Here is a 15000-nt window from a genome sequence, read left to right as displayed (position 1 = left end):
GTCAGAGGAGTGCTGGGCCTCAGAGCGGTGCTGGACGGCCTCTTCAGTGACGCCGCCGGCCTGGAACACATTCACACAGGTCCATCAGATACACACGGGGGCCGCCGGACGGGTTCTGAGCCCGGCTCCACCGCGTTAAGGACTTTTTCATAAGTGCTGTTTAGACCTTTTCAAAGGAACTGCATCGCAGGGCGACGGTTAACTTCCTTTCAGCTGATGTCATTCACATAAACTACGACAGGAAATCAACTAGGGCACATTAGGAATGTTTACATCTTTGAACAGTGTCCTCTAGGAGCATAAACGTGTGTTAAAGTGTCCTCTAGGAGCATAAACGTGTGCTAAAGTGTCCTCTAGGAGCATAAACGTGTGCTAAAGTGTCCTCTAGGAGCATAAACGTGTGCTAAAGTGTCCTCTAGGAGCATAAACGTGTGTTAAAGTGTCCTCTAGGAGCATAAACGTGTGTTAGTGTCCTCTAGGAGCATAAACGTGTGTTAAAGTGTCCTCTAGGAGCATAAACGTGTGTTAAAGTGTCCTCTAGGAGCATAAACGTGTGCTAAAGTGTCCTCTAGGAGCATAAACGTGTGCTAAAGTGTCCTCTAGGAGCATAAACGTTGAACGTGTGCTAAAGTGTCCTCTAGGAGCATAAACGTGTGCTAAAGTGTCCTCTAGGAGCATAAACGTGTGTTAAAGTGTCCTCTAGGAGCATAAACGTGTGTTAAAGTGTCCTCTAGGAGCATAAACGTGTGTTAAAGTGTCCTCTAGGAGCATAAACGTGTGCTAAAGTGTCCTCTAGGAGCATAAACGTGTGCTAAAGTGTCCTCTAGGAGCATAAACGTGTGCTAAAGTGTCCTCTAGGAGCATAAACGTGTGCTAAAGTGTCCTCTAGGAGCATAAACGTGTGCTAAAGTGTCCTCTAGGAGCATAAACGTGTGCTAAAGTGTCCTCTAGGAGCATAAACGTGTGCTAAAGTGTCCTCTAGGAGCATAAACGTGTGTTAAAGTGTCCTCTAGGAGCATAAACGTGTGCTAAAGTGTCCTCTAGGAGCATAAACGTGTGTAAGTGTCCTCTAGGAGCATAAACGTGTGCTAAAGTGTCCTCTAGGAGCATAAACGTGTGTTAAAGTGTCCTCTAGGAGCATAAACGTGTGTTAAAGTGTCCTCTAGGAGCATAAACGTGTGTTAAAGTGTCCTCTAGGAGCATAAACGTGTGTTAAAGTGTCCTCTAGGAGCATAAACGTGTGTTAAAGTGTCCTCTAGGAGCATAAACGTGTGTTAAAGTGTCCTCTAGGAGCATAAACGTGTGTTAAAGTGTCCTCTAGGAGCATAAACGTGTGTTAAAGTGTCCTCTAGGAGCATAAACGTGTGTTAAGTGTCCTCTAGGAGCATAAACGTGTGTTAAAGTGTCCTCTAGGAGCATAAACGTGTGCTAAAGTGTCCTCTAGGAGCATAAACGTGTGCTAAAGTGTCCTCTAGGAGCATAAACGTGTGCTAAAGTGTCCTCTAGGAGCATAAACGTGTGTTAAAGTGTCCCTCTAGGAGCATAAACGTGTGTTAAAGTGTCCTCTAGGAGCATAAACGTGTGTTAAAGTGTCCTCTAGGAGCATAACGTGTGTTAAAGTGTCCTCTAGGAGCATAAACGTGTGTTAAAGTGTCCTCTAGGGCATAAACGTGTGTTAAGTGTCCTCTAGGAGCATAAACGTGTGCTAACGTGTCACCTGAGCCAGTTTGGAGCGCAGCTGGTCGATGCAGCGCCGCATTCGCTCCCTCTCCTTCTCCCCCTCGTCCCTCTCCCCTCTCCAGCTCTTCGTTCAGCTCTCTCATCCCTTCCTCCAGTTTCTCTTTGTGGCTCTTGAGCAGCTGGAGGAACTCGTTCGCACCTTCCACGGGCTGCGGAGGGGGAGAGAGAGAGAGATAGAGAGAGAGAGAGAGAGAGAGAGAGACAGAGAGAGAGAGAGAGAGAAAAAAGAGAGAGAGAGAGAGAGAGAGAGAGAGAGAGAGAGAGAGAGAGAGAGAGAGAGAGGGGGGGGGGAGAGAGAGAGAAAGAGAGAGAGAGACAGAGAGACAGAGAGTGAAAGACGCAGGGACGAACGCATGCAGACAGGAAGTGATGACAGGAGGGAGCTGGACAGGGACGGACCACGCTCACCCGGGAGAACCAGCACCAGAACACAAGGGGAGGTTTACAGAAGGACACAGTGGAGGATCAGAGCGGGTGGATTTAGTGCTCCATCCAAAGAAAGACAAAAACAACATGGACGACCTGAAGAGTTCCCTGTGACGCAGGTTTACTGTGAGGGCGCCCTCCCACTGTGCCTCCGTCCCGTGCCCCAGCACGTGTCACGGCTAAAGTCTGGTTCCTTTGACCAGTGTGAGTGCAACCGTACCACGTCTAGGAGCGGCACGCTTGCCGTCCACGGCCCGTTTGGGAGAGGTGGGCTTTAGTAAAGCACGTTTGCACGTGTACGAGCACGAGCGTGCGCACGTGTACGAGCACGAGGCCTACGGCGGTTCTGAGGTCATTTCCTGTGCGCCTGTTGGGACGTAGAAAAAAGAAGGAGGGGCCATGCGCGGACATTTCAAACAATGGCGGTGAAAGGTTCACGTTGGTGTGATGCGGAGGTGGAGTGTTTACTGCAGATTTGGTCGATGAAAAGATTCAAAAACAGTCGACAAGACGCACAAAAACTCCGAGGTCTACGGAAAGATCTGGAAACAAAGCCACGCATCGCCATGACGTCATCAATGCGTGTGACGTGTTACGGCGTGATGACGTATAGGCAGCAAGAAGCATTCTCCGAGGCCCAGGTAGTGTGAGTACAAACGGGCAGTGGACGGCAAGCGTGCCGCTCCTAGACGTGGTACGGTTGCACTCACACTGGTCAAAGGAACCAGACTTTAGCCGTGACACGTGCTGGGGCACGGGACGGAGGCACAGTGGGAGGGCGCCCTTTATAACGCGTGTTAGTTGCAGCCTGGTGATCAGAGCCAGGGTGTGTGTGTGTTTGTAACTTCACAGGTCATCCATGTTCTTTTGTGCTGAGTCAGGGTTTCTCTGCCAGAGTGCAATGGCAGCTAACGTGAGGGGAAGCATTGATCTGGAGTCAGTGTCAGGGGTCGGATCGGGGGGAAAGTGGGATGCAGGCTCACCTGGCCATTCTCCCTGCCCATGATCTCCCCCCACACCTCTGAAAGTGAGGTGGAGGGAGAGGGGGGGGCGCAAACGAAGGAGCTACGCACACTCGCATCATCCTGGACACACAGACACAGCAGTTAAAGGAAACAGACACAAATGCATCAACGCTGATGGAGACACGCCCACAACGGACCGGGGCACCGTACCAGGCTGCGGGGGGGCGTGGTCTGCGTGTGCCGGTCCGTCTCCTCAGCTCTCTTCTTGTCGCGCTGATCCAGAGTCTGAAACGAGACGTTACAACAAGCACAGGTTTAGAGAGCGGAGCAGCAAGACGGACGGACATTTACTAATACAGCGCCGACCCGGCACTCCTGCACTCGCTCTCAGGAGAAGAGAGTGACTGCAGAGAGACGTAGCGCTGAGACGTAGCGCTGAGACGTAGCGCTGAGACGTAGAGCTGAGACGTAGCGCTGAGACTTAGCGCTGAGACGTAGCACTGAGACGTAGCGCTGAGACTTAGCACTGAGACGTAGCGCTGAGACGTAGTGCTCAGCGAAGCGCTGAGACGCAGCACTAAGGACGTAGCGCTGAGACGTAGCGCTGAGACTTAGCACTGAGACGTAACGCTGAGACGTAGCGCTGAGACGTAGCACTAAGGACGTAGCGCTGAGACGTAGCGCTGAGATACAAGAAAGGACAGTGGTCATGAAGGCTTACGCTACGCTGCACCTCACAAACCGAACGGTAAACACATGTACTGAACCGTGACAAGCTACCGAACGGGATGGATTTTTTTTTTTAAACCGGCCCACCCCGAGTTTTTAATCGTCTTGTCATGTTTTTGTGGTGTTTTCATCTGTTTTTAATCGTCTTGTCATGTTTTTGTGGTGTTTTGCGTCTATTTTTTGTTGTTTTGTCACGTTTTTAGTCAAATGTAAGAAGCACCTGTCTCTGAAGATCAGGAAGTGAATGTGTGACTCGGCGAGCTAACCTGTGGTCCGTCCAGCGGCCGGCTCCTCGCCTGGCGTCCCTGCAGCTCCTCAGTCTGACTGGAGCTGCAGCAGTGGTTGGAGGACGAGGCCGGTCCGTTCACCAGGCCCTGTAAGGAGTGGTTCTCCTGGGCCAGCCTCTCCACCAGGGCCCTGGCCTCCTGGAAACGACAGCTGAGGAATTCTCGTTCCTCTCTTGTCCTCTGTTGCCATCCCTCCATCTCCTCACAGCGCTGACGCAACGCTAGGTTGCTCCGCCGCAAGGCCTCTGCAGGACGACGGAGGAAGGTCAGAAGAGAGAAGAACGGTTTAAACAACAGACATAAACAACAATAATCCTTTTAAAACAAGGTTACAAAGAGGTTCACATGGTTGAACCAGGGTTAAGAAAGTTGGAGAAGCACGCACATCCACAAAGATAAGTACTGGGGGCCGGACAAAAAAGCAGTACAGGAATAAACTGTGAGTCCGTGCAACAGAACCAGCTCCAAACACATTTGAATGCACCATGTAGCGTCTCGGGCCCCGGCTCGTCATCAGACAGGAGACGAAGTGAGGAGACGCAGCTCCTGAAAAGCACCGTGACACAAACATACCCTCCCCGGCCACTTTATTAGGTACACCGTGCTGGGACCGGGTTGGACTCCTGGAGCCGCTTTAACCCTTCGTGGCACAGACTCATAAAGATCATGATTTCATGGAGAACCTCGCACCTCTGAGCTGCTGGTTGTCACCCAGTAGCCTGGTCACCACTTCATTGGAGGCCAGCTCCGGGGGGACCCTGAGGGTGCCCCCACTCTCCTCCGCAGACATGTCCCACTGCAGAGGACCGTCAGGCTGAGGCTGCACCATCTCTGCAGAGACAACATGCAGGTTATTACTCACACACGAGTCATTAGGTCCATATGAAAGAGCAGCGTCGTGTTAAAGGCTAAACCACTGGTTCTCTACCTGTGGTTCTTTAAAGAAAAGTGTCCTCTAGGAGCCTAAACGTGTGTTAAAGTGTCCTCTAGGAGCATAAACGTGTGTTAAAGTGTCCTCTAGGAGCATAAACGTGTGTTAAAGTGTCCTCTAGGAGCATAAACGTGTGTTAAAGGTTCCTCTAGGAGCATAAACGTGTGTTAAAGTGTCCTCTAGGAGCATAAACGTGTTAAAGTGTCCTCTAGGAGCATAAACGTGTGCTAAAGTGTCCTCTAGGAGCATAAACGTGTGTTAAAGTGTCCTCTAGGAGCATAAACCTGTGCTAAAGTGTCCTCTAGGAGCATAAACGTGTGTTAAAGTGTCCTCTAGGAACATAAACGTGTGTTAAAGTGTCCTCTAGGAGCATAAACATGTGCTAAAGTGTCCTCTAGGAGCATAAACGTGTGCTAAAGTGTCCTCTAGGAGCATAAACGTGTGCTAAAGTGTCCTCTAGGAGCATAAACGTGTGTTAAAGTGTCCTCTAGGAACATAAATGTGTGTTAAAGTGTCCTCTAGGAGCATAAACATGTGCTAAAGTGTCCTCTAGGAGCATAAACGTGTGCTAAAGTGTCCTCTAGGAGCATAAACGTGTGTTAAAGTGTCCTCTAGGAGCATAAACGTGTGTTAAAGTGAACTCTAGGAGCATAAACGTGTGTTAAAGTGTCCTCTAGGAGCATAAACCTGTGCTAAAGTGTCCTCTAGGAGCATAAACGTGTGTTAAAGTGTCCTCTAGGAGCATAAACGTGTGCTAAAGTGTCCTCTAGGAGCATAAACGTGTTAAAGTGTCCTCTAGGAGCATAAACGTGTGCTAAAGTGTCCTCTAGGAGCATAAACGTGTGTTAAAGTGTTCTCTAGGAGACTAAACGTGTGCTAAAGTGTCCTCTAGGAGAATAAACGTGTGTTAAAGTGTCCTCTAGGAGCATAAACGTGTATTAAAGTGTCCTCTAGGAGCATAAACGTGTGTTAAAGTGTTCTCTAGGAACATAAACGTGTGCTAAAGTGTCCTCTAGGAGCATAAACGTGTGTTAAAGTGTCCTCTAGGAGCATAAACGTGTGCTAAAGTGTCCTCTAGGAGCATAAACGTGTGCTAAAGTGTCCTCTAGGAGCATAAACGTGTGTTAAAGTGTCCTCTAGGAGCATAAACGTGTGCTAAAGTGTCCTCTAGGAGCATAAACATGCGTTAAAGTGTCCTCTAGGAGCATAAACGTGTATTAAAGTGTCCTCTAGGAGCATAAACGTGTGCTAAAGTGTCCTCTTCAGGGGCGAGGGCGCGCCCTTGTTGTGGTTTTCGCCCCTGCCCTTCATAAAGTCTGTGCACGTCACTGCTCATCATCACGTTGTGACACGTGCTGTAACTTTCTCTTTCAGTTTAATTCATCTCATCTGACACACACACACACACACACACACACACACACACACACACACACACACACACACACACACACACACACACACACACACACACACACACACACACACACACACACACACACACACTACGTCATTCCCAGCCCCAGGCCCTGTTTTATAGCAGTGTTTCAAAATGAGCACAAGTAAAACCATAAATCCTATTTATTCCATCCACCCATGTGTGTGTGTGTGTGTGTGTGTGTGTGTGTGTGTGTGTGTGTGTGTGTGTGTGTGTGTCACTAAGGTCCTCTCACCTCTTCTTCTTCGGTGGTGTTGTCCTGTCACTCACAGAAACGCTGTAATTCACAGTTAATCTCTCTCCACCGTTAAGAGCTGATGCTACACAGCTAGCGGGCTAGCTCCGGAGCTAACGGGAGCTAGTTTCGCGCCACAGTCACCGGGTTTTCCGGTTTTCGCTTCACTGACACAAACACCGACCGACATCAGCGGAGAGAGTCTCTGTGGAGGGACATCTTGTCCACTTCTGTCGCGTTAATCCAGCAAAGTGTCCGAGTTTGAGCTCTAAGTCCTTCTGTCAGAGCCGAGGCGACTGTTGTTAGCGCAGAACACGACTTCCGCCCGGAGTGCTGCCTGACAGGCTCCACTTCCTGTCAGGCAGACAACCAGGACCCCGACCTCGACCTCACCTGATCATCCTACTCCGACCTCACCCAGATTAGGATCATCCTACCCCGACCTCACCCAGATTAGGATCATCCTACCCCGACCTCACCCAGATTATGATCATCCTACCCCGACCTCACCCAGATTAAGATCATCCTACCTCGACCTCACCCAGATTAAGATCATCCTACCTCGACCTCACCCAGATTAAGATCATCCTACCCCAGATTAAGATCATCCTACCCCGACCTCACCCAGATTAAGATCATCCTACCCCGACCTCACCCAGATTAAGATCATCCTACCTCGACCTCACCCAGATTATGATCATCCTACCCCGACCTCACCCAGATTAAGATCATCCTACCCCGACCTCACCCAGATTAAGATCATCCTACCTCGACCTCACCCAGATTATGATCATCCTACCCCGACCTCACCCAGATTAAGATCATCCTACCTCGACCTCACCCAGATTATGATCATCCTACCCCGACCTCACCCAGATTAAGATCATCCTACCCCAGATTAAGATCATCCTACCCCGACCTCACCCAGATTAAGATCATCCTACCCCGACCTCACCCAGATTAAGATCATCCTACCCCGACCTCACCCAGATTAAGATCATCCTACCTCGACCTCACCCAGATTAAGATCATCCTACCCCGACCTCACCCGGATTAAGATCATCCTACCTCGACCTCACCCAGATTAAGATCATCCTACCCCGACCTCACCCAGATTATGATCATCCTACCCCGACCTCACCCAGATTAAGAACATCCTACCCCCGACATCACCCAGATTAAGATCATCCTACCCCGACCTCACCCAGACTAAGATCATCCTACCCCGACCTCACCCAGATTAAGATCATCCTACCCCGACCTCACCCAGATTAAGATCATTCTACCCCGACCTCACCCAGATTAAGATCATCCTACCCCGACCTCACCCAGATTAAGATCATCCTACCCCGACCTCACCCAGATTAAGATCATTCTACCCCGACCTCACCCAGATTAAGATCATCCTACCCCGACCTCACCCAGATTAAGATCATTCTACCCTGACCTCACCCAGATTAAGATCATCCTACCCGGACCTCACCCAGATTAAGATCATCCTACCCCGACCTCACCCAGATTAAGATCATCCTACCCCGACCTCACCCAGATTAAGATCATTCTACCCCGACCTCACCCAGATTAAGATTATCCTACCCCGACCTCACCCAGATTAAGATCATCCTACCCCGACCTCACCCAGATTAAGATCATCCTACCCCGACCTCACCCAGATTAAGATCATCCTACCCCGACCTCACCCAGATTAAGATCATCCTACCCCGACCTCACCCAGATTAATATCATCCTACCCCGACCTCACCCAGATTATGATCATCCTACCCCGACCTCACCCAGATTAAGATCATCCTACCCCGACCTCACCCAGATTAAGATCATCCTACCCCGACCTCACCCAGATTAAGATCATCCTACCCCGACCTCAGCCAGATTAGGTTAATTCTACCTCGACCTCACCCAGATTAAGATCATCCTACCCCGACCTCACCCAGATTAACATCATCCTACCCCGACCTCACCCAGATTAGGATCATCCTACCCCGACCTCACCCAGAATAAGATCATCCTACCCCGACCTCACCCAGATTAGGATCATCCTACCCCGACCTCTCCCAGATTAAGATCAACCTACCCCGACCTCACCCAGATTAAGATCATCCTACCCCGACCTCACCCAGATTAAGATCGTCCTACCCCGACCTCACCCAGATTAAGATCGTCCTACCCCGACCTCACCCAGATTAGGATCATCCTACCCCGACCTCAGCCAGATTAAGATCATTCTACCCGACCTCAACCAGATTAAGATCATCCTACCCCGACCTCACCCAGATTAAGATCATCCTACCCCGACCTCACCCAGATTAAGATCATCCTACCCCAACCTCACCCAGATTATGATCATCCTACCCCGACCTCACCCAGATTAAGATCATCCTACCCCGACCTCACCAGATTAAGATCATCCTACCCCGACCTCACCCAGATTAAGATCATCCTACCCCGACCTCACCCAGATTAAGATCATCCTACCCCGACCCCACCCAGATTAAGATCATCCTACCCCAACCTAACCCAGATTAAGATCATCCTACCCCGACCTCACCCAGATTAAGATCATCCTACCCCGACCTAACCCAGATTAAGATCATCCTACCCCGACCTCACCCAGATTAAGATCCTTCTACCCCGACCTCACCCAGATTAGGTTCATCCTACCCCGACCTCACCCAGATTATGATCATCCTACCCCGAAATCACCCAGATTAAGATCATCCTACCCCGACCTCACCCAGATTAAGATCATTCTACCCCGACCTCACCCAGATTATGATCATCCTACCCCGACCTCACCCAGATTAAGATCATCCTACCCCAACCTAACCCAGATTAAGATCATCCTACCCCGACCTCACCCAGATTAAGATCATCCTACCCCGACCTAACCCAGATTAAGATCATCCTACCCCGACCTCACCCAGATTAGGTTCATCCTACCCCGACCTCACCCGGAATAAGATCATCCTACCCCGACCTCACCCAGATTAGGTTCATCCTACCCCGACCTCACCCAGATTAGGTTCATCCTACCCCGACCTCACCCAGATTAGGTTCATCCTACCCCGACCTCACCCAGATTAGGTTCATTCTACCCATGATCTATAATTAATTTAATAATCACCGTTCTCACAGTTGTGTCTGTGTAAATAATAAATAAGTGACAGAGTGTGAGGGTCGCCGGTTCGAGTCCCTGTGTGGAGCATGAATGGTGCGTGGACTGGTGGCTGGAGAGGTGTCGGTTCATCTCCTGGGCACTGCCGAGGTCCTGTTGAGCAAGGCATCGAACTCTCAACTGCTCAGGGCGCTGGTCACTGGCAGAGATAACTTTGTTATGATTTGGCACTTTAAATAAAATAAATATAAATAAATAAATATAAATAAATAAATAAATAAAACAGTAAAGAAACAAATCCAAACGCATTCCTCACCTTCAGAAACAAAGCGACACAAACAACAACAACAACAATAACAAACAGTGACAGTGACGGAGCCTGTCAGGCGCTGCTCAGGGCGGCACTGACCCTCTCTTTCCCCGGAAACCCCCTTTCCTACTTCCGCAGGGGGCGATGACGTCATCCGGCTGCCTTGGCGGAAGCGCACCTAGCTTCATGATGCTGCGCGCGCTCATCTTCGCGTGGATCTGCCCCGGGTCCGCGCTTTATTTCCACATCGGAGAAACGGAGAAGAAGTGCTTCATCGAGGAGATCCCGGACGAGACCATGGTCATCGGTGAGGCGTTCAGGGCCCGCTAGCTTCCCGGAGCTAGCTGCTGTTAGCCTCCCGGAGCTAGCTGCTGTTAGCCTCCAGGAGCTAGCTGCTGTTAGCCTCCCGGTGCTAGCCGCTGTTAGCCTCCCGGAGCTAGCTGCTGTTAGCCTCCCGGAGCTAGCTGCTGTTAGCCTCCAGGAGCTAGCTGCTGTTAGCAAAGATGCTGCACTGAATAAAACATCAGGAACGAGTCAAATTAAAGATTTAGCTTTTTCTTATAAATGTGTAATAAACGTGTTAACGTGGGTCCTTTACGTCATCAGTGGGGGACCCAGACTGTCCGAGGGGCAGGGGCTGCACATTAAAATAAAGCCCCCCCCCCCCCCCCCCCCATCTGAGACTCAGTCCTGATTCTTCTGACCCTGGTTCTGGTCTTAGTGGAGACTTTGGTGCTGTTCTGGACTTTGATGCACCCATCACTCTGCAGTTAGTGTCCTCACTGAGCAGAGGGGGCTGCTGGGAGCCCCTTCACTCTGCAGTTAGTGTCCTCACTGAGCAGAGGGGGCTGCTGGGAGCCCCTTCACTCTGCAGTTAGTGTCCTCACTGAGCAGAGGGGGCTGCTGGGAGCCCCTTCACTCTGCAGTTAGTGTCCTCACTGAGCAGAGGGGGCTGCTGGGAGCCCCTTCCATTCACTCCCATGCATGTGGCTGTGGTCCTGGTCCTGGACCTGGTCCTGGTCCTGGTTCTGGTCCTGGATCCTAAATCTGTGCTGGGCCTCATTCAGTCCCATGCATGTGGCTCAGAGTCCAGTTCACTAAACAGTCTCTGGGTCCGTCTCTGTCCTCTCACGCAGCAGCACTGTTGTTATGTGACGCCGCGGGGTCAGAGGTCGGAGGTGGGGCCATGACGCCGCAGGGTCAGAGGTCAGAGGTGGGGCCATGACGCCGCAGGGTCAGAGGTCGGAGGTGGGGCGAAAGTCTGCGCTTTCACCGTCCAGACCACAACGCCATGGGGGGGGTTTACAATCTGCACACTCTGGGACCCGGTTTCTAAAGGTCCTGTTTTCAGGCTCCGATAACGAACCAGACTGAACCAGACCAGACTAAACCAGACCAGACTGAACCAGACCAGACTGAACCAGACCAGACTAAACCAGACCAGACTGAACCAGACCAGACTGAACCAGACCAGACTAAACCAGACCAGACTGAACCAGAGTCCCCCTCCTCGGGTGGACCCCTGATGACCCTGGTCCGTGTCTTTGCTGTGGCAGGAAAGTACCGGACTCAGCTGTGGGACAAGCAGAGCGGTTCCTTCCTCCCGGCGACCCCGGGTCTGGGGATGCACGTGGAGATCAAGGACCCGGACACCAAGGTGAGGACAGGAAGTCATAAAACCACCACAGACACACGACCAGACTCTAAAGGTTCTCTTCTGCCTCGCCCCCCCAGATCATCCTGTCGCGTCAGTACGGGTCTGACGGGCGCTTCACCTTCACCTCCCACACCCCCGGGGAGCACCAGATCTGCCTGCACTCCAACTCCACCCGGATGGCCCTGTTCACCGGGGGGAAACTGGTACGGGCGCACGCACCGCTTAGGGTTTCCACACGCTGACCGCTTCTTTTCCAGGGTCAACGAGGAGGAGGAGGATCCAGGGTCCACGAGGAGGAGGATCCAGGGTCCACGAGGAGGAGGAAGAGTCCACGAGGAGGAGGAAGACCCAGGGTCCACGAGGAGGAGGAGGATCCAGGGTCCACGAGGAGGAGGAAGATCCAGGGTCCACGAGGAGGAAGAAGATCCAGGGTCCACGAGGAGGAGGAGGATCCAGGGTCCACGAGGAGGAGGGTCCAGGGTCCAGGAGGACCTCCTCCTTGTGTCTGATTCAGTTTATAACAGTGAACGTTTTCCCCGTGTGTTCGATTCCCTCAGATTTAAAGCCCATGAGTCTGATTGCCGTGTCTCCGTGTTGCAGAGGGTGCACCTGGACATTCAGGTCGGCGAACACACCAACAACTACCCTGAGATCGCCGCCAAGGACAAGCTCACGGAGCTGCAGCTGAGGGTCCGGCAGCTGCTGGACCAGGTGGAGCAGGTCCAGAAGGAGCAGAACTACCAGAGGGTCAGTGACCAAGTCCAGTCCAGCAGGGGTCTGGGGCCGTAGCACTACGATACGATAAATATCACGATGTTCAGCTCACGATACGATAAATATCACGATATTCGGCTCACGATACGATGAATATCACGATGTTCGGCTCACGATACGATAAATATCACGATGTTCGGCTCACGATACGATAAATATCACGATGTTCAGCTCACGATACGATAAATATCACGATACGATAAATATCACGATGTTCAGCTCTAGCGCTCTAATGTCACCGTGTCGATGCGAGCGCTCTAATGATGTCACGGCGTCGATGCGAGCGCTCTAATGATGTCACGGCGTCGATGTGAGCGCTCTAATGATGTCACCGTGTCGATGTGAGCGCTCTAATGATGTCACGGCGTTGATGTGAGCGCTCTAATGATGTCACGGCGTCCTGTCTTCCGCAGTACCGGGAGGAGCGGTTCCGGATGACCAGCGACAGCACCAACCAGCGCGTCCTCTGGTGGTCGATCGCCCAGACGCTCATCCTCATCGTCACCGGCGTCTGGCAGATGAAGCACCTCAAGAGCTTCTTCGAGGCCAAGAAGCTGGTGTGACGAGTGTGTGTGTGATGAGTGTGTGTGTGTGTGTGTGTGGGTGAGCGTGTGTGTGACGAGTGTGTGTGTGACGAGTGTGTGTGTGTGAGCGAGCGAGTGTGTGACGAGTGTGTGTGTGTGTGACGAGTGTGTGTGTGTGTGTGTGTGAGCGAGTGTGTGACGAGTGTGTGTGTGTGAGCGAGCGAGTGTGTGACGAGTGTGTGTGTGAGCTAGCGAGCGCGCAAGCGTGTGTTTGTGAGAGAGCGTGTGTGAGCGCGAGAGTGTGTGTGTACGTACGTGTGTGTGTGTGTGTGTGGAGGCGCGTTAGTCCTGTTCTCTCTACACTGGACTCTTTTCTCTCTCCCTGTTCGAGGTGAATCCACTTTTCACGCTCATGATAGAACGAGCGGCGCCTCAGGTACGAGGGCGTTCACGCCGACACGCCACAGGAACCACGGAGTTTAAGGGTCTTAAGGAGGTCACATGGTGTCGTTTGAAATATCCTTAAATATTGTTTAAATTATGATTATTAATGTGAAACAGAGGGTCGGCGTAAAATCATCCAGACAGTTTTTATAAAGGAGAGATGCTAACAGCCGGACGTGGCTAACAGGGGTTAGCTCGGGGCAGCACGGTGAAGGCATTCAAAGGTCTTTTTTAACCACTAATGTTGTTGCTGTTTCAACCGTTCACACTGACTTCCTGTCTCAGTTTCTCCAGGTTTTTTATTTCTTCAGTGTCATGAATCGTATTTATTGAGCGGTCGTGGTTTTTTTGTTTTATTGCGAAGCTTCAGTCAAAGTCACGGTCGTGTGTGTGTGTGTGTGTGCGTGTGTGCGCGTGTGTGTGTGTGTGTGTGTGTGACTCGTGAGGTGAAGCTCAGGCGTTAAACTCTTTTCCATGTTGTCCAGTTTTCACTGACGTGTGCTGAATAAAGACACTTTGGCCCAAACTGCTTCGTCTTCGCTGCTTTTCTGTCACTTTTCCTCAAACACAAGAAAAACTCAGCAAACGGCGTTTTCACAAAAACATTTATTGGTTCGGCTTCGCTCGCTCGCTCGAGTCCAAACAAACGCTCGTTAGTGCGACACAACCACACGACTCATCGTTTCTTTATCACTGACAGTTAAAGCACTTTTCATGGAGACAGGAAACACACGGACCGTGGGAAACCATGGCGACGGCTGCAGCGTGAAAACGCATTCGACCCAAACCAGCACTTTGCATAGATTCACCTCCCACAATGCACCACAGCAGAGCACGGACACGTCTGACACACGACACCGTCTGCAGGTTAATATCAGGAATAGAGATCTGACGCACCACAGGAGACAGAATCCACACCGTGCGTCACACGTCACCATCTTTGTTTCACCGTAAACAGGAAGTGAACATTAACACCGCGGCGTCCTGATCTCTGTCACACGCCGCGTGGGTAAAGGTACAAAACATCACATCGGCACAACGAACGCAGAGACACCCTCTCTGATCTCCGGTGGGATTTCCGCGTGTCAGCATGTTTTCAATCTGGCTGCTCAGACGCTCGTAACACCCTTTCAAAATAAGACTTCCTGTCAGAGCCGCGTGTTTCTCTGAGTTTTTGTCCTTTGACGTCTTTGAAAAAGAGTCTAACTGAGATCCTGATCGCTCACGTGTTCAGATGTCGGTTCTGTTTTGTTCGGACCAGTACGTCTTATTTTGAAAGGGTGTCGCGTCGCTGAACACACGGATCTCTGCACGTTTGTGTTGTTGAAGGAAGGAAAGGTCAGTGACACACTACGGCTAAAAAAGGTGGAACGCCACTTTTTTAATGCTTAAAAAGAGCGAGAAGGG

At 51.2% G+C, this 15000-nt stretch overlaps 3 protein-coding genes across 3 annotated transcripts in view; 1 reads left to right on the top strand and 2 right to left on the bottom strand.

The window, feature by feature from the left end:
* The window catches only part of ikbkg (inhibitor of nuclear factor kappa B kinase regulatory subunit gamma), a 22240-nt gene extending 15165 nt beyond the window's left edge, over positions 1–7075 (bottom strand). The window contains 8 exon segments of the mRNA XM_083919686.1: positions 1–60; positions 1718–1792; positions 1794–1889; positions 3150–3251; positions 3342–3416; positions 4127–4392; positions 4838–4978; positions 6752–7075. The exon segment at positions 1–60 is cut by the window's left edge and continues 2 nt beyond it. Coding sequence (XP_083775812.1) covers positions 1–60; positions 1718–1792; positions 1794–1889; positions 3150–3251; positions 3342–3416; positions 4127–4392; positions 4838–4976 — 813 coding nt within the window. The 5' untranslated portion in view covers positions 4977–4978; positions 6752–7075.
* Positions 7076–10345: 3270 nt separating this feature from the next.
* On the top strand, positions 10346–14110 carry tmed4 (transmembrane p24 trafficking protein 4). Its single transcript, XM_083919578.1, has 5 exons — positions 10346–10501; positions 11751–11851; positions 11929–12054; positions 12452–12598; positions 13039–14110. Exons 1-5 carry the CDS (start codon positions 10381–10383, stop codon positions 13186–13188), a joined length of 645 nt encoding a protein of 214 aa, XP_083775704.1. The 5' UTR covers positions 10346–10380; the 3' UTR covers positions 13189–14110.
* Positions 14111–14180: 70 nt separating this feature from the next.
* Positions 14181–15000, bottom strand: part of plpbp (pyridoxal phosphate binding protein) — a 7410-nt gene continuing 6590 nt past the window's right edge. The window contains exon 8 of the mRNA XM_083919485.1: positions 14181–15000. This exon is cut by the window's right edge and continues 227 nt beyond it. The gene's annotated coding sequence lies outside the window, so the exon portion shown is untranslated.

This window comes from Echiichthys vipera (assembly GCF_963691815.1).
Source record: "Echiichthys vipera genome assembly, chromosome: 9".
Taxonomy (NCBI): Eukaryota; Metazoa; Chordata; class Actinopteri; order Perciformes; family Trachinidae; genus Echiichthys; species Echiichthys vipera.
This window is presented reverse-complemented; position numbering and strand designations above follow the sequence as displayed.

Coding starts and splice junctions, on each gene's coding strand:
- tmed4 (XM_083919578.1), top strand. CDS start 10,381: ATGATGCTGCGCGCGCTCATCTTCGCGTGGATCTGCCCCGGGTCCGCG. Junction 12,055..12,451: donor TGTTCACCGGGGGGAAACTG/GTACGGGCGCAC, acceptor TCCGTGTTGCAG/AGGGTGCACCTGGACATTCA. Junction 12,599..13,038: donor AGGAGCAGAACTACCAGAGG/GTCAGTGACCAA, acceptor TGTCTTCCGCAG/TACCGGGAGGAGCGGTTCCG.